General features: G+C 44.0%; 1 protein-coding gene across 6 annotated transcripts in view; it reads left to right on the forward strand.

Annotated features, from left to right (window-relative positions):
• cfi (complement factor I) overlaps positions 1-18,387 on the forward strand; it is a 100,177-nt gene that overhangs the window by 5,450 nt on the left and 76,340 nt on the right. The window contains exons 2-6 of one of the 6 annotated variants that reach the window (XM_055644483.1): positions 6,514-6,550; positions 7,800-7,847; positions 9,302-9,349; positions 11,958-11,993; positions 13,283-13,318. In XM_055644483.1, the coding sequence (XP_055500458.1) occupies positions 6,514-6,550; positions 7,800-7,847; positions 9,302-9,349; positions 11,958-11,993; positions 13,283-13,318 (205 nt within the window). The remainder of the gene's footprint in view (positions 1-6,513; positions 6,551-7,799; positions 7,848-9,301; positions 9,350-11,957; positions 11,994-13,282; positions 13,319-18,387) is intronic. The other 5 variants (XM_055644492.1, XM_055644502.1, XM_055644512.1 and 2 more) reach the window with 5 other exon arrangements.

Consider the following 18,387-nt stretch of genomic DNA (forward strand, 5'->3'; position numbering starts at 1 on the left):
TTTGAACCAACACTTTTTTGTGGGGTTGCCTGTGGCTGTTTAGTAGTGCCATCTCATTGCCTCTGATGTTTTTGGTGTTCTCCATATATAACAATAAATGTCTTATTATACATAGACAATCTATAGGGTAAGCCCTAAATTCTATTTTTAGGCCTGATGATCCCGGTCTGTTCTGTTTGACTAATTCGTGAATATGAAAAGTTATATTTCTTGTTGAAGAAGTCATATTGTCCAGCCTTAACTTATGTAAAGACTGTACCCTTTGTGCTGTGACCAAAGCCATCAGCATGACTGTTTTATGTGTCAGTTTTTGCAGGGACAGAGCTGTTGCTGGAGACCAGTTCCTTAGCAACGTTAGGACAATACTCACATCCCATATTTGAGAGTACCTGGTTCTTGGGGGATTGCTATTAAAAAATCCCCTCATAAGTTTGGTTACCAGGGGGTGAGTCCCAACAGAATGCGCTCTGATCCTCGCCATAGATATGCTGAAAGGGCACTTCTGGCACAGTTAATGGCACTGTAACTGAGCCCCTCATCATAATGGAGGCCTGCCAGGAATTCCAGAACAGACATTATCTTCATCAAGCTGTAAGTGATGTTGTTTCTGTAACAATATATCACCCATTTCCTGATGTATACCAGATATTGTTTTTTGGTGGACTGCCTGTGGGCCGCTGAGATAATGTTCAATGTTCGGTCCGTCAGTCCCAGTAGAGGTTTCTTTAGACTACAAATTAATAAGTTTGTTAAAACACATTTGTACTCCCTGGCTTTTGACCATGCCTGAGGCTTTGCTTCTGTTTGTGGTGTTTTTGATGTTTCTTTATTTTACATGTCTTTTCCTACTATTTCTTTTGATTGTTATTTTTGGTGTGTATTAACTTTTTTGTCAATGATTAGTGATGTAAGGCACTTTGTTGCAGCTATGTTTGTTTTTAAAGTGCTCTATAAATAAAATTATTATTTATTATTATTATTATTATTATGACATGGATGGCTATCCCCAGTTACGAGATGAACCAACAAATCTGGTAGTTTCAGGATGGTGATACATGGTTCTAAGACCATGTCGAGTATCACAGGGAACCATGGTTGAGTAGGCCAATCGGGCACTACCAAAATACCAGACGCCGAGTCTTGTTGTATTTTGCGTAATACCCGACTGATGAGGCAGAAAGGAGGGAATGCATAGAAAAACAATTTCCCCCAATACAGCGAAAAAGCACCTATCGCTGATGCCCCAGGGTCTGGTTCACAAGAAACATAGTTTGGTAACTGGTGATTGAGTCTAGATGCAAATAGATCAATATCTGGTGTTCCATACCGTGCCAATATCAGCAAATACTTTTTTAATCCAATATCCATTCAATGTTTGCATTGAATTTGCGTGACCTGGTGTCTGCCACTGAATTTAGGTTACCTGGTAGGTAAGTAGCTGATATCCTAATATTTCTCTGGATACACCATTGCCAAATTGTATTAGCCAGATTGTCACATGATGTCGATTTGATTCCACCCATGTGGTTGATATATGCTACCACAGTGGTATTGTCAATCTGTAGTTTAACATGCTGGTGATATATTCCAGAACAGTAGGACTTTAGGTCATAGAACGCACCCAACATTTCCATGTAGTTTATGCCAAGTGTCTGTAATAATGATGCCTCCTGTGCATTCCATCTACCTCCACAGCTGGAGATGGAATTGGTAGCATCCCAACCAAGTGCACTGGCATCAGTTTGTAGCACCACTGCGGGGTTGCTGATAATGATAGGGCTGGAACAATGCCGAATGTTATACCTCCACCATTTTAATTCCATAATTGCTTTGATTGGTAGCTTCATTGGTCTATCGAAATGACCAGCATTAATTTTGAGTGCTTGTATTTTTGCCCTTTGTAAATTTTGATAATGCAAAGGTCCAAATTGTGTGGCTGGAAAAGCAGCCACTATTTTGCCAATCACCCTTGCTACCAATCTGATAGATGGTTCACTGATGTCAATGAGGTTGTTGCAGGCCTCAGTTAAGACTGTAGCCTTGTCCTTTGGTAAAGTCACCGACATGTGAACTGAGTCAATAGTGAACCCCAAATAATCCATTATGGTGGAAGGCGTTAGTTTAGATTTAACTGGATGGATGATAAACCCCAGTTTCTCAAACAATTGTTTGGTGGCTGATACAACTAGTTTGGCTAATTCCAAAGTTTTGCTCACAATTAATATGTCATCTAGATAGGCCATGATCATATGTTTTTGTTTCTGAAGAAACGCCAGGGCTGGTTTCAAAATTTTTGGTAGAGCTCTATACTGCCAGAGCTGCCCCATCCAGTTGAATTTTAAATACCGTCTGTGGTCAGTCCGTATAGGCACTGAATAGTAAGCATCTTTTAAGTCGATGCTAGCCATGAAGTAGCCTTTGGAAATCAATTGTTTGGCAGTAACAAAGATATTCATTTCAAAATGGAAACATTGCACACATGTATTCAATTTGGTCAAATCTATGATGATGTGACAACCACCATCTTTTTTGTTTTTGGTAAAGATATTAGACACAAATTCCAGAGAATCGTGTTGGGTTTTTTCAATTACCCCCTTTGCGTGAAGTCTCACCAGTTCAGCATGCGCTTCTAATTTTTCTTTTCGTGAAAGTACGAACGTTCGGTTCGGTACATGCTGAACTGGGGGGCTATTTTTGTGCAGAAATTGAATGGTATATCCCTGGATACTGTTTAGGATATAAGTGTCTGTAGTTAATGTACTCCATGCATCCCAAAATAAGTGTAATCTTCCACCAATATGTGTGTTATCCACACTTCCTATAATTTGTAAGGGACCAAACCCACCTACCTCCATGGTTACCAGTGGAAGGTTCACTTCTTCCTGTGTAGTCTTCGAGGAGGTTGAGGCGCCGGTGTCTGGGTTTGGGTTTGGGTTTGGGGTTTGCGCATTTTCCACTAAGGCCGGTCTGGGCCATGGCCTAATAAAGACCGCTGTCCTGTATGCCCGGCCCTCGAGCTTTCACCAGCTTCTCTTGTTCTGCTGGTGGGTGCGTAAGGGTGCTGTCTTTGGCTGTGGGAGGTTCTTGTTGTTGTTGCCTTTATGAGCCCCAGGGTTTTTGCCTCCTCATCAAGCTCCTTAACCTGCTTGGACAGGTTTCCCCCAATTAATAATATTGGTGGCTTTGTGTCTCCAGGTTTGCACAGGCCTGCAAATTTTGGATTTAAGGCAGGTCGGATGGCACTCTTTCTGATACTATTGATTTCATACTGCGTATTGCAGAATAGTGCCAGTGCATCCTGTTGTTCTTGCGACATTTCCTTCCCATCCACTGTGCGAGCGAATGCTGTGATCCCTGCTGTTAGTAGTTTTAGTATTTTCTGGAGCTTGACATCCAGGCTTCTAACTCCTGCTCCGACGTGTTTCCAGATACAATTATTCACGACTGGAACATTCAGGAATACGCAATTTCCTGGTGCCAGATATTTGGCAGTGGTGTCCATCACAGCCTGTTCCTGTAGTTGCTTGAATGACAGGAAATCAATGCTGGCAGCTAGTTTCTGTTCTGGGTTTCGTCCAGTCTGATCGGGCTGTATGTAGTTGGACACCATGTCCAGTAGATTTTCTCCTTCCTGCACCCCCTGCACACTTGTAGTTTGTTCGGCAAACCCCTCTTCGGGGTCAGCCCAGAATTGACCCCCAGTACTCCCCTCTGACGAGGGAGATGCACTGTGCAGCCCTACGTAAGGTGCTGCTGTGGGTGTTATGTATGACCCACGGTGACTAGACTCCATCTCCCGGAGTCTGTCACGTTGGAGCATTTGCTCCATAAGCCGCTCCATCCGGCTCCAGCGCGCACGCTCGCTGGCGCCTCACGGCTCCTCATCAGAGTCAACGGCTCTGTTTGTTTTTCGTTTTGCCTTCCCGCCCGGCCGCGGTGTTGATCTGGCCGGTGCGGGGGCTAAGTCGGGCACAACTGATCCCATTACAGGTGATTCTTGTGCCGCCGGCCGCTGCTGGCTACCCGCAACTCTGTGGTCATCCCCCGCCAGCTTTGTCGCAGCTCTAGTTGACTTTTTCGATTTGTCCATCGTTTCCCCACCTGTGAAACAGTATGGGAACAATAATGACCGCAGAGTAACCACTTACCTGTCGGTCCCGGCTTTTAAACTTGCCGCTGCAGGGGAACGTCGTTCCACACCGCCTGTCGTTTCACAATGCGTGTAGCGATATGACACGCATGCGTCCTGGCGGGTTCTTCATGTAGTCACTCACGTGACTCCAAAGTAAAATTACAAATAAATCACTACAATTAACAGTGACAGGTTCTGTTACAGAAAGAAAGCTCACCCAAAATATTTCACCCTGAGAAGGGAATATACTAGACCTTGTATAGGCACAAAATGCTGGTAACTCAGCGGGACAGGCAACATGTCCGGGCAGAAGGAATGGGTGACATTTTGGGTCGAGACACGTCTTCAGTCTCTGTTCCTCAGTTTGAAGTCTGAAGAAGGGTCTTGAAATGAAACGTCAACTATTCCACCTCTCCAGAAATGCTGCCTGTCGCGTTGAGTTACTCCAGCTTTTTGTGTCTATCTTCCGTTCCTTCCTACACAGTAAAGTACAAAATCTTCACTCCATGTAAGACTCTCGTGCACACACAAAAGACATGACCGTCAGATTTCACCATTATTTTACTTGGACGCAAGGGGAGAATGCCTGGTCAAATGCAGGTGAGCAACTCCACCGATTAATAACATTCACAGCATATTTATGCACTCAAGTCCACGCCGCATGTGTTCACATGTAATGGTGGTATCTGGACGGGACGTTGAAGGACGAGCAGCCGAAGCGAAGTAATGGAAGCCAAGATGCCGAACGGAAAAAAAGTTGAAAAGCCAGATAATTGAACGGACACGACGCCTAAAAGCCAAATAACGAAAAGGGCTTGACTCCGAAATGATACGAACTCGAGCGGATTCCACGCAGAAAGGACAATCCGCAGAACGGGCATGACGTCAAAAAGCTGCCAAACAGACATGACATCTCCGGGGACAGGATTTGTCCGAGACCTTGTCAGCAATTGGTCCAGACTCCTGCGTCCATCACATCACTGGCCGGGGGAGACGGGAGGGTGGGGGGGATTTTTAACTTTCCTTCGCTGCTTTTGGACTTTCCTGAATATAGAATAAAACCCTGTGTGATTGGAACTTTCGGTTGATTTAACAAAATGATAATCCTAATTGGTTCCATAGATATTTACACCAACAGTAACGCTGTAACAATTATATTTTGACTACCACAATAATTACACTACCGTGCATGTTGAAGGCCAGTGGTCCTTTGGGTGTGAATCGAGAAACCAGACAAAAAAAAGATATTCATTTTTTAACGAATATCTTAGCTCCCCGAGTCGGTTCTGTGATATGACAGTCCTGGTCGCATATTTCCTACGGGTTGGAAAAGTGGGTCAGTTGTAGAGAAAACCATCATCAAATGCATTGGGCGAAATTAAACAAATTTCGGAACCAGTTTTTGTCTGATCGACACGACCGCCTCAACTATATTCTGCTTTCCAATAGGAAATACACAAATAGATTGGGAAAATTGTAAAAAAAAATATGCAGTATCAACAATGCCAACCATTTGCACGGGTTTGTAACTGAAGGTGCAGGGTACAAAGGCAAGGAGATTGTGTTCGTTAAAACATTGGTTTCACTAAGGCTGGGATATTGGACATTCCACTGTACAGCGGGGAAGCACAGCAGAGAGCGCAGACAAGATTTACTAGAACAGTGTAGGAAGGAACTGCGGATGCTGGTTTACACCGAAGGTAGACGCAAATTGCTGGAGTAACTCAGCGAGACAGGCAGCATCTCTGGAGAGAAGGAATGGGTGATGTTTTAAATCGAGACCCTCGTTACTGTTGGTGTAAATATCTATGGAACCAATTTGGATTATCATTTTGTTAAATCAACCGAAAGTTCCAAACACATGTGGTTTTATTTTATATTCAGGAAAGTCCAAAAGCGGTGAAGGAAAATTAAAAATCCCCCTCACCCTCCCGTCTCCCCCGGTCAGTGATGTGATGGATGCAGGTGTCTGGAGCTATCGCTGACAAGATCTCGGAAAATCCCGTCCCCGGAGACGTCATGTCCATTCGGCGGCTTTTTGACGTCATGTCCTTTCTGCGGATTGTCCTTTGGGTGTGGAGTCCGTTCGGGTTTGTATCCATTTGGCAACGTGCCATTTCGGTTATTTGGCTTTTAGGCGTCGTGCCCTTTCGGTTATTTGGATTTTGGCGTCATTTCCGTTCGGTATCTTGGCTTCCACTTGTTTGCTTCGGCTTCCCGTCCTTCGACGTTCCGTCCTCACAATGCAATGGTTCCTCTTAGGAACATCACCCATATCATAGCGTACTTCATTGTTCAAGGATCTATGTAAATGTGCTATGATGGTACTATTAATGCTAATTCACAAGCAATGTTACCAAATTTCTGCAGGTTCCGTTACCGAAAGAAAGCAATGTAACATCTACGAGCGCCCAGGCAGTAAGTACTGATTTATTGTAACCTATTGATTGTGATTGACTGCTATCCAATTGTATCAAGAGAAAAAGAGAATTACAAATAAATCACTACAATTAACAGTGACAGGTTCCGTTACAGAAAGAAAGCTCACCCAGAATATTTCAACCTGAGGAGGGAATATACTGGACCTTGTATAGACACAAAATGATGGAGTAGCTCAGCGGGACAGGCAACATCTCTGGAGAGAAGGAATGGGTGACATTTTGGGTCGAGACTCTTCTTCAGACTCTGTTCCTAAGTTTGATGTCTGAAGAAGGGTCTTGGCCCGAAATGTCACCCATTCCTCTTCTCCAGAGATGCTCCCTCTCCTGCTGAGTTACTCCAGCTTTATGTGTCTATCTACGGTTTGAATCAGCATCTACAGTTCCTTCCTACACAATAAAGGTGTGGTTACAAAAGCTGAGGAGTCTACTAAGAGTCACTTCTGCCTGGTGGGCCCAGAGCTTTGTGCAAAAGCTCAGGCATCAATCTTCAAAACTAAATAGCGATTACTAAGTGTGTGGGAAGGAACTGCAGATGCTGGTTTACACTGAAGTTAGACACAATATGCTGGAGTAACTCAGCGGGATAGGCAGCATCTCTGGAGAGAAGGAATGGGTGATGTTTCAGGTCGAGACCCTTCTTCAGTCTTTAGAAGGCTTGACCCGAAACCTCACCCTTACCTTTTCTCCAGAGATGCTGCCTGTCCTGCTGAGTTACTCCACCATTTTGTGTCTGTCTTTAACAAATGCTAAGCTATTCTTATCATGTTAATGAACCAAATTTTTATTTCTTTATTCTCTATCGTTTTAGTGTAGTTTAGTTTAGAGATACGGGGCAGAAACAAGCCCTTCGGCCCACCGAGTCCGCACCGACCAGCGACCCCCATACATTAACACTATCCTACACACACAATTTACATTTATACCAAGCCAATTAATCAACAAACCTGTACGTCTTTGGAGTGTGGGAAGTAACCAAAGATCTCGGAAAAAAACACCTTGCACGTCACGGGGAAAACATACAAACTCCGTCCAGACAGCGCCTGTAGTCAGGATCGAACTCAGATCTATTGGGGTTGAGGCAGCAACTCTACTGCTGCGCCACCGTGCCACCCTTATGGTTATCTGTGAATCAACTGAGCATACTTCATTGTTCAAGAATCTATGTAAATGTGCTATGATAATACTATTGATGCTAATTCACAAGCAATGTTACCAAATTTCTGCAGGTTCCGTTACCGAAAGAAAGCAATGTAACATCCACGAGCGCCCAGGCAGTAAGTACTGATTTATTGTAACCTATTGATTGTGATTGACTGCTATCCAATTGTATCAAGAGAAAAAGAGAATTACAAATAAATCACTACAATAAACAGTGACAGGTTCCGTCACAGAAAGAAAGCTCACCCAGAATGTTTCAACCTGAGAAGGGAATATACTGGACCTTGTATCGACACAAAAAGTTGGAGTAGCTCAGCGAGACAGGCAACATCTCTGGAGAGAAGGAATGGGTGACATTTTGGTTCGAGACCCATCTTCAGACTCTGTTCCTCAGTTTGAAGTCTGGAGAAGGGTCTTGACGCAAAACGTCATCTATTCCCTCTCTCGAGAGATGCTGCCTGTCCTGCTGAGTTACTCCAGCCTTTTGTGTCTATCTTCGGTCTGAACCAGCATCTGCAGTTCCTTCCTGCACAATAAAGTACAAAATCTTCACTCCATGTAAGACTCTCGTGCACACACACAAAAGACATGACCGTCAGATTGCACCATTATTTTACTTGCACGCAGGGGAGAATGCCTAGTCAAAGGCTAGACGAGCAACTCCACAGATTAATAACATTCACAGCAAATTTATACACTCAAGTCCACAAGCTGCATGTGTTCACATGTAATGGTCCCTCTTAGGTGTGGTTACAAAAGCTGAGAAGTCTACTAAGAGTCACTTCTGCCTGGTGGGCCCAGAGCTTTGTGCAAAAGCTCAGGCATCAATCTTCAAAACTAAATAGCGATTACTAAGTGTGTGGGAAGGAACTGCAGATGCTGGTTTACACTGAAGTTAGACACAATATGCTGGAGTAACTCAGTGGGATAGGCAGCATCTCTGGAGAGAAGGAATGGGTGATGTTTCAGGTCGAGACCCTTCTTCAGTCTTTAGAAGGCTTGACCCGAAACCTCACCCATACCTTTTCTCCAGAGATGCTGCCTGTCCCGCTGAGTTACTCCACCATTTTGTGTCTGTCTTTAACAAATGATAAGCTATTCTTATCATGTTAATGAACCAAATTTTTATTTCTTTATTCTCTATCGTTTTAGTGTAGTTTAGTTTAGAGATACGGGGCAGAAACAAGCCCTTCGGCCCACCGAGTCCGCACCGACCAGCGACCCCCATACATTAACACTATCCTACACACACAATTTACATTTATACCAAGCCAATTAATCAACAAACCTGTACGTCTTTGGAGTGTGGGAAGTAACCAAAGATCTCGGAAAAAAACACCTTGCACGTCACAGGGAAAACATACAAACTCCGTCCTGACAGCGCCTGTAGTCCGGATCGAACTCAGATCTATTGGGGTTGAGGCAGCAACTCTACTGCTGCGCCACCGTGCCACCCTTATGGTTATCTGTGAATCAACTGAGCGTACTTCATTGTTCAAGGATCTATGTAAGTGTGCTATGATAATACTATTGATGTTAATTCACAAGCAATGTTACCAAATTTCTGCAGGTTCCGTTACCGAAAGAAAGCAATGTAACATCAACGAGCGCCCAGGCAGTAAGTACTGATTTATTGTAACCTATTGATTGTGATTGACTGCTATCCAATTGTATCAAGAGAAAAAGAGAATTACAAATCAATCACTACAATAAACAGTGACAGGTTCCGTCACAGAAAGAAAGCTCACTTAGAATGTTTCAACCTGAGAAGGGAATATACTGGACCTTGTATCGACACAAAATGTTGGAGTAGCTCAGCGGGACAGGCAACATCTCTGGAGAGAAGGAATGGGTGACATTTTGGTTCGAGACCCATCTTCAGACTCTGTTCCTCAGTTTGAAGTCTGGAGAAGGGTCTTGACGCAAAACGTCATCTATTCCCTCTCGAGAGAGACGCTGCCTGTCCTGCTGAGTTACTCCAGCCTTTTGTGTCTATCTTCGGTCTGAACCAGCATCTGCAGTTCCTTCCTGCACAATAAAGTACAAAATCTTCACTCCATGTAAGACTCTCGTGCACACACAAAATAACATGACCGTCAGATTGCACGCAAGGGGAAAATTTTACTTGCACGCAAGGGAAGAATGCCTAGTCAAAGGCTAGACGAGCAACTCCACAGATTAATAACATTCACAGCAAATTTATACACTTAAGTCCATGTCACATGTATTCATGTGAAATGGTTCCTCTTATGTGTGGTTATAAAAGCTGATGAAGTAGTATTAATGGTAGTTACTTCTCCTGGTACTGCATTATCTAACAGTAGAGTCAGTAGGGCAGTAAGAGTATTATTATTTAAACCTTTTTGTCATAATAAAGCAAAATAAAGAAATAGTCTTTCTGACATCCTGTCATGTGTCAACAGCTTCCCTTTATGCCCCTTTGTTATGCAAGATGTGGTTTTCTTTCTGCTAACATAATTAACAGATGCTCTGCTATTCAGCTGACATCTGAAATTGCCAAAATGTTTGAGAAAGAACTGCAGATGCTGGAAAATCGAAGGTAGACAAAAATGCTGGAGAAACTCAGCTGACGAGGCAGCATCTATGGAGCGAAGGAAATAGGCAAAGTTTTGGGTCGTGAGGGTGGCTGGGGAAGGGGGGGGGGGGGGGGAAGAAGACATGAAGAGGCGGAGACAGTGGGCTGAGGGAGAGCTGGGAAGGGGAGGAGAAAGCAGGAACTACCTGAAATTGGATAAGTCAATGTTCATATCGATTGCATACCGGTGGGCTCAAAGGCCCCGACCACGGGTGAACAAGGAGGAAGATGACTGAACTTTATTGCCTTCCATCACAGTGGGAAACGTTGATTCCACTGTGGTGGATGTTTATGTTAAACTCTATTATGTATTGTGTTCTTTTTATTAATATGGCTGTATGGTAAATCAAATACCACTGTACCAATTGGTGCATGTGACAATAAATGTGAACTTGAACTTGAAATTAATAACTCCATGAAAGTGACTACACAAGTAGATAGAGTTGTAAAGAAAGCATAGGGTATGCTGGCTTTCATAGACCATGACCGTATGCACATCATTCTTCCCTTATTTGCTTCTAATCATCACCTTCCTTACTTATCAAATTCCACCATCTATCTATATCTTCTTATGTGTCCACTTATCACCCACCCACCACTGTCCACCAACTGCACCTTCTCATCCCTCACCTGGCTCCATCTGCCCACTTAATTCTAGCTTGTGCCTGCCAGCCACTGCCTCACCTTCCTTCTCTCATATTGACACTGGCCACACTTCACTGCACCCTTCGTCCTGACACAGTATCTTGATCCAAAAACTATCCCTTCACCTCCACTGATGTTGCCTGAGCTGCTGAGTTTCTCCAGCAGTTTTTTTTTCCTGTGCTTGGAGTCACTTCTGCCTGGTGGACCAAGAGCTTTGTGCATCAATCTTCAAACCCAAACAGCGAATACTAAGTGTGTAGGAAAAAACTGCAGATGCTGGTTTACACTGAAGATAGACACAAAATGCTGCAGTAACTCAGCGGGACAGGCAGCAACTCTAGAGAGTAGGTATGGGTAACGGTTCAGGTTGAGACCCATCTTCAGTCTTTAGAAGGCTCGACCCGAAACATCACCCATTCCTTCTCTCTAGACATGCTACCTGTCCCGCTGAGTTACTCCATCGTTTTGTGTCTGTCTTTAACAAATACTAAGCTATTCTTATCATGTTAATGAACCAAATTTTTATTTCTTTATTCTCTATCTTTTTTGTGTAGTTTAATTTAGAGATACGGGGCAGAAACAGGCCCTTCGGCCCACCGAGTCCGCACCGACCAGTGATCCCCGCACATTAACACTATCCTACACACACAAGCGACAATTTACATTTCTACCAAGCTAATTAACCTACAAACCTGTACATCTTTGTAGCGTGGGAGGAAACAGAATATCTCGGGGGGGAAATAAACCCACGCAGGGGAAAACATACAATCTCCATCCAGACAGCGCCCGTAGTCAGGATCGAACGCAGATCTATTGGGGTTGTGAGGCAGCAACTCTACCGCTGCGCCACCGTGCCACCCTTATGGTAATCTGTGAATCGACTTAGCGTACTTCATTGTTCAAGGATCTATGTAAATGTGCTATGATAATACTATTGATGTTAATTCCAAGCAACGTTACCAAATTTCTGCGGGTTCCGTTACAGAAAGAAAGCAATGAAACATCTACGAGCGCCCAGGCAGTAAGTACTGATTTATTGTAACCTATTGATTGTGATTGACTGCTATCCAATTGTATCAAGAGAAAAAGAGAATTACAAATAAATCACTACAATTAACAGTGACATTTTATTGATATGACCATGTTTAGTGTTCCTCCTTTACCTTGCCTCATCATATTCAGAGCCTGGATACTCATGTTTTACTCTTCTTCTCCTTGTGTATGGCGTGCACAGCCTAAAGTTGTATGACAACTTGTTCTATTTGATCTTATTTGATTGTGCACGCCGGGTTGATTGCATTCGTCGAAACACGGCGGACCACGTGAAGGTTGCAATCTCACACCCTATGTTTTACTCTAATAATTCAGTAGGGAGACTGGATCTGTACACATTATTCCCAATGCACTCTAAAAAAGGCTCTATATAATTGATCTCCACTGTTGTAATCAAATTATTTTTGCCACAGAAGAGTTAGATATAGCTCTTAGGGCTAACGGAATCAAGGGATATGGGGAGAAAGCAGGAATAGATTGGGTAAACCACAAGGTTGAGACCCATCTTCAGTCTTTAGAAAGCTCGACCCGAAACATCACCCATTCCTTCTCTCTAGACATGCTACCTGTCCCGCTGAGTTACTCCATCGTTTTGTGTCTGTCTTTAACAAATACTAAGCTATTCTTATCATGTTAATGAACCAAATTTTTATTTCTTTATTCTCTATCTTTTTTGTGTAGTTTAATTTAGAGATACGGGGCAGAAACAGGCCCTTCGGCCCACCGAGTCCGCACCGACCAGTGATCCCCGCACATTAACACTATCCTACACACACAAGCGACAATGTGTGCTTCTACCAAGCTAATTAACCTACAAACCTGCACATCTTTGTAGCGTGGGAGAAAACAGAATATCTCGGGGGGGAAAAAAACCCACGTAGGGGAAAACATACAATCTCCATCCAGATAGCGCCCGTAGTCAGGATCGAACGCAGATCTATTGGGGTTGTGAGGCAGCAACTCTACCGCTGCCACCGTGCCACCCTTATGGTAATCTGTGAATCGACTTAGCGTACTTCATTGTTCAAGGATCTATGTAAATGTGCTATGATAATACTATTGATGTTAATTCCAAGCAACGTTACCAAATTTTAGGTTTTTAATTAAAATCGTTTGCTTTTTAATTCAAATCGTTTGCTATGTCGCTCTTCAAGGGAGATGCTAAATGCATTTCGTTGTCTCTGTACTGTACACTGACAATGACAATTAAAATTGAATCTGAATCTGAATCTGAAATTTCTGCGGGTTCCGTTACAGAAAGAAAGCAATGAAACATCTACGAGCGCCCAGGCAGTAAGTACTGATTTATTGTAACCTATTGATTGTGATTGACTGCTATCCAATTGTATCAAGAGAAAAAGAGAATTACAAATAAATCACTACAATTAACAGTGACATTTTATTGATATGACCATGTTTAGTGTTCCTCCTTTACCTTGCCTCATCATATTCAGAGCCTGGATACTCATGTTTTACTCTTCTTCTCCTTGTGTATGGCGTGCACAGCCTAAAGTTGTATGACAACTTGTTCTATTTGATCTTATTTGATTGTGCACGCCGGGTTGATTGCATTCGTCGAAACACGGCGGACCACGTGAAGGTTGCAATCTCCCACCCTATGTTTTACTCTAATAATTCAGTAGGGAGGCTGGATCTGTACACATTATTCCCAATGCACTCTAAAAAAGGCTCTATATAATTGATCTCCACTGTTGTAATCAAATTATTTTTGCCACAGAAGAGTTAGATATAGCTCTTAGGGCTAATAGAATCAAGGGATATGGGGAGAAAGCAGGAATGGGGTACTGATTTTGGCCCACATATTGCAAATGGCCCACTCCTGCACCTATTTTCTATTTTTCTATGTTTCCCAATTGCCTCACAAACCTGCAAGCTAATTTTGATTACCCATTCCTTCTCTCCAGAGATGGTAACACATGCACTCCATCCCTCCCCACCCAAGTCGCACCAGGTTCCCGTTCTCACTGGGCAAACAGCTAACAATGGCCTGCATCTTTCATCATTGTTACTTTTTTGCATATCTTTCATTCAATCATTTGTCCTATATCTCTCTACACCATTGTCTATATCTCTCGTTTCCCTTTCCCCTGATGAGTCCGAAGGTCTCGACCAGAAACGTCACCCATGCCTTCTCTCCAGAGATGCTTCCTGTCCCGTTGAATTACACCCACGACGCGTTGACCTATTTAACATATGATGCGTGTATGAGGCGCAAATGATGGCCAAGTGGTCCTTTAGAGTCATTGAGTCATACAGCGTTCAAACAGGCCCATCGCCCCAACCTGCCCACACTGACCAACATGTCCCATTTACACAAGTCCCACCTGCCTGCGTTTGACATTACATGTCTAAATGTTTCTTAAACGTTCCCATAGTCTCTGCCTCGACTATGTCCTTCAGCAGCTTGCTCCACACACCCACCATCCTACGTGTGAAAAAGTTACCCCTCAGGTTCCTTTTAAATCTTTCTTCCCTCACGTTAAACCTACGTCTTGTGGTTCTCAACTGCCGTATTCTGGCCAAGAGACTGTACGTTTACCCAATCTCTTCCTCTCACAATTTTGTACCCTTTTATAAGATAATCTCTTATCCTCCTGCGCTCCAAGGAATAGAGTCCTAACCTGCTCAACCTCTGACCCTCGAGTCCTGGCAACATCCTCGTAAATCTTTTCTGTACCCTTTCCAGCTTGACAACATATTTCCTATAACTTGGTGCCCAGAACTAAACACAATATTCTAAAGGTACACAAAATGCTGGAGAAACTCAGCGGGTGCAGCAGCATCTATGGAGCGAAGGAAATAGGCAACTTTTCGAGCCAAAACCCTTCTTCAGACTGATAGGGGGGGGCGGGGAGAAGGAAGGAAAAAGGAGGAGGAGGATCTCGAGGGCTGAGGGATGGGAGGAGACAGCCCGAGGGCTGAGGAAGGGGAGGAGACAGCAAGGACTAACAAAATTGGGAGAATTCAATGTTCATGCCCGCAGGATGCAGACTCCCCAAGCGGAATATGAGGTGCTGTTCCTCCAATTTCCGGTGTTGCTCACTCTGGCCATGGAGGAGACCCAGGACAGAGAGGTCGGACGGGGAATGGGAGGGGGAGTTGAAGTGCTGAGCCACCAGGAGGTCAGGTAGGTTCTTGCGGACCGAGCGGAGGTGTTCGGCGAAACGATCGCCCAACCTCCGCTTAGTCTCACCAATGTAGATCAGCTGACATCTAGAGCAGCGGATTCAGTAGATGAGGTTGGAGGAGATACAGGTGAACCTTTGTCGCACCTGGAACGACTGCTTGGGTCTTTGAATGGAGTCGAGGGCAGAGGTAAAGGGACAGGGGACAGGACTGCTGCATTTCTTGTGGTTGCAACGGAAAGTGCCCAGGGAGGGGGTGGTACTGGAGGGAAGGGAAGAATTGACAAGGGAGTTGTGGAAGGAGCAGTCTTTGCGGAAGGCAGACATGGGGGGAGATGGGAAGATGTGGTGAGTGGTGGGGTCACGTTGGAGGTGGCGAAACTGACGGAGAATTACTTGTTGTATGTGACGGCTGGTGGGATGAAAGATGAGGACTAGGGGGACTCTGCCCATGTTGCAAGTGCGGGGATGGAGAGAGAGAGCAGTGTTGCAGGGTATGGAAGGTGCACAATATTCTAAATGTAGCCTCATCAACATCTTATATAAATAACTGCAACATGTCTTTATACTCCATGCTCGGATTGATGAAGGCCAAAGAGCTGAAAGCCATTTTGATCACCCAAACTACCTGTAACTCCACCTTCAAGGAACTATACACCTGCATTCCTAGATCCCTCTGCTCTACAACACTCCCCAGAGGCCTACCATTCACTGTGTAGGTCCTGCCCATGTTAGACTTCCAAAAATGCAACACCTCACATTTCTCTGTATACATTGCATCACCATTCCTCCACCCGCCTGGCCAACCGATCAAGATCCTGCTACAATTTTTGACTACTTCACTATCTGTAAAACCATCCACTTTTGTGTCATCTGCAAACTTACTGATCATGCCATGTACTTTCTCATCCAAATCATTGATGATAGATAGCAACAGCAATGGGCCCAACACCGAACCCTGAGGCACACCACTGGTCACAGGCCTTCAGTCTGAGAAGCAACCTTCCACCATCACCCTCTGCTTCCTTCCATGGTCAAATTTCTATCCATTCAGCTATCTCTCCTTGGATCCCATTCGATCTAACCTTCTGGAGCAGCCGACCATGCGGAACCTTGTTGAATGCCTTGCCAAAGTCCATATATACTTCTACAGCACTGCCCTCATCAACCTTTTTGGTCACGTCATCAAAAAAACTTGCTCTATGTTCTTATTTGGTTCTTCAGGTTCTGTTACCGAAAGAAAGCAAAGAAACATCAACCAGCATTAAAGCAACAAGTACTACAATCTTTTTCAGTCTGTTGATTGTGTTTTACTGTTATCCAACTGTAGATCATAAGGTCATGAATGACAGGAGCAGAATTAGGGCATTCGGCCCATCAAGTCTACTCCACCATTAAATCATGTCTGATCTATCGCTCCCTTCTAACCCTATTCTCCTGCCTTCTCCCCATAACCCCTGACACCCGTACTATTCAAGAATCTTTCTATCTCTGCCTTAAAAATATCCATTGACCTGGCAAAGAATTCCACAGATTCACCACCCTCTGACTAAAGAAATTCCTCATCATCTCCTTCCTAATTCTTAGGCTATGACCTCTAGTCCTAGACTCTCCCACCAGTGGAAACATCCTCTCCACATCTATCCAATTCGGTAAGTTTCATTGAGCTCCCCCTCATCCTTCTAAACTTCAGCAGGTGGAGGACCTGTGCCGTCAAATGCTCATCATATGTTAAACCCTGTATCAAGAGAAAAATCATTCTCGACCCAAAACGTTACCCATTCCTTCTCTCCAGAGATGCTGTTTGTCTCGCTGAGTTATTCGCTGAGTTACTCCAGCATTTGGTGTCTAATACCAATACACTAATACTCTTATATTCTACATACTAGCCGAGGAAAGCACATATTCCATATTCCCCGTTCACCACATATTCAGTCATCACTTCAGGATACTGTTGGGCCGACTCTTTCTCTGGTTACTTTCTTGACCTTATTGATGTGTACAAGATCGTGAGGGGCATGGTTAAAATGAAAGCTCAAAGGGGGGGGCGGCATGTGGCATCACACACACTAATTACCGCCCCGCACACACGCTAACTACCCCCCTTGATATTATATTAATATTATTAATTTGCTCCTTTTACCCCCATAACCGCCTATCCATTGATGCATAGCCCCCAACTCGCAGGCTCATCTAGAGAGGGGGGGGGGGGGGTAGAGAGTGAGGGCAGGGAGAGAATAGGGAGAGACAGAGAGAGAGGGGCAGAGACAGAAGGGCAAGAAGGACATACATACATACAAACAAGATAAGACTTTTAGTTATATATAGATTTGGACAATTATGGATCAGAAGGGTTTAGAGGGATATGGGAAAATGCTGGCAAATTGGATGAGCATAACTTGGTTGACATGGACAAGGTGGGCCGAAGGGTCTGTTCTGTGCTGTACAACTCTGACTATAACTCAATAATCTTACCCTACATATAAAATTCTTTATGACATTTCTTAAAACTGTATGCCAGTGATATTTTGTGTACCCTCTTTACCGTCTTAATTTTTTTTAAAGTACTTCTTTATGCAGCGTAAGTTCTGCACTCCTATTACTGCTGCTCTATATTCAGTTTGTTGCACTTGCCATATGTTTCCTTTAATTTCTTTATTCTACAGATGTGGAATTGGTATTGGCCAATGGTATTGACCAATAATTGCCAGTAATCGTACATCACTGCTGATAATATCATGCACATTTATGCTGCCCAATGACTTGCCATTTTTACTACTGAGAAAGTTGTGTTTCCTCACCTCCATTCTACTGAAATAAAATTCTCAAAAGCCTGCCTTAAGGGCCTGTCCCACTCGGCAAATTTTTTCGGCGGCTGCCGGCGTCATTGCCTGACGTATCACGGTCGCTGAAAGATTTTGAACATTTCAAAATCCAGCAGTGACAAAAAAAATGTCACGACACTTGAGGAGACACCACGCGTCAACACGTCGTCTCGCCTCGACTTTTTCAGTGACCTGATACGTCAGTCAAAGATACCGACAGTCGCCGAAAAAAATCGCCAAGTGGGACAGGCTCTTAAGGAATTGCGACAGAGTTAGTGAAGCAATAGTGGAGAACCACTGCACTTCATATTTCGCTTGGGCAGCTTACAACCCAACAGTATGAATATTGATTACTCTAACTTCAAGTATCCCTTGCTTTCCCTCTCTCTCC

Source organism: Leucoraja erinacea, chromosome 1, assembly GCF_028641065.1.
Source record: "Leucoraja erinacea ecotype New England chromosome 1, Leri_hhj_1, whole genome shotgun sequence".
NCBI classification, from domain to species: Eukaryota; Metazoa; Chordata; class Chondrichthyes; order Rajiformes; family Rajidae; genus Leucoraja; species Leucoraja erinaceus.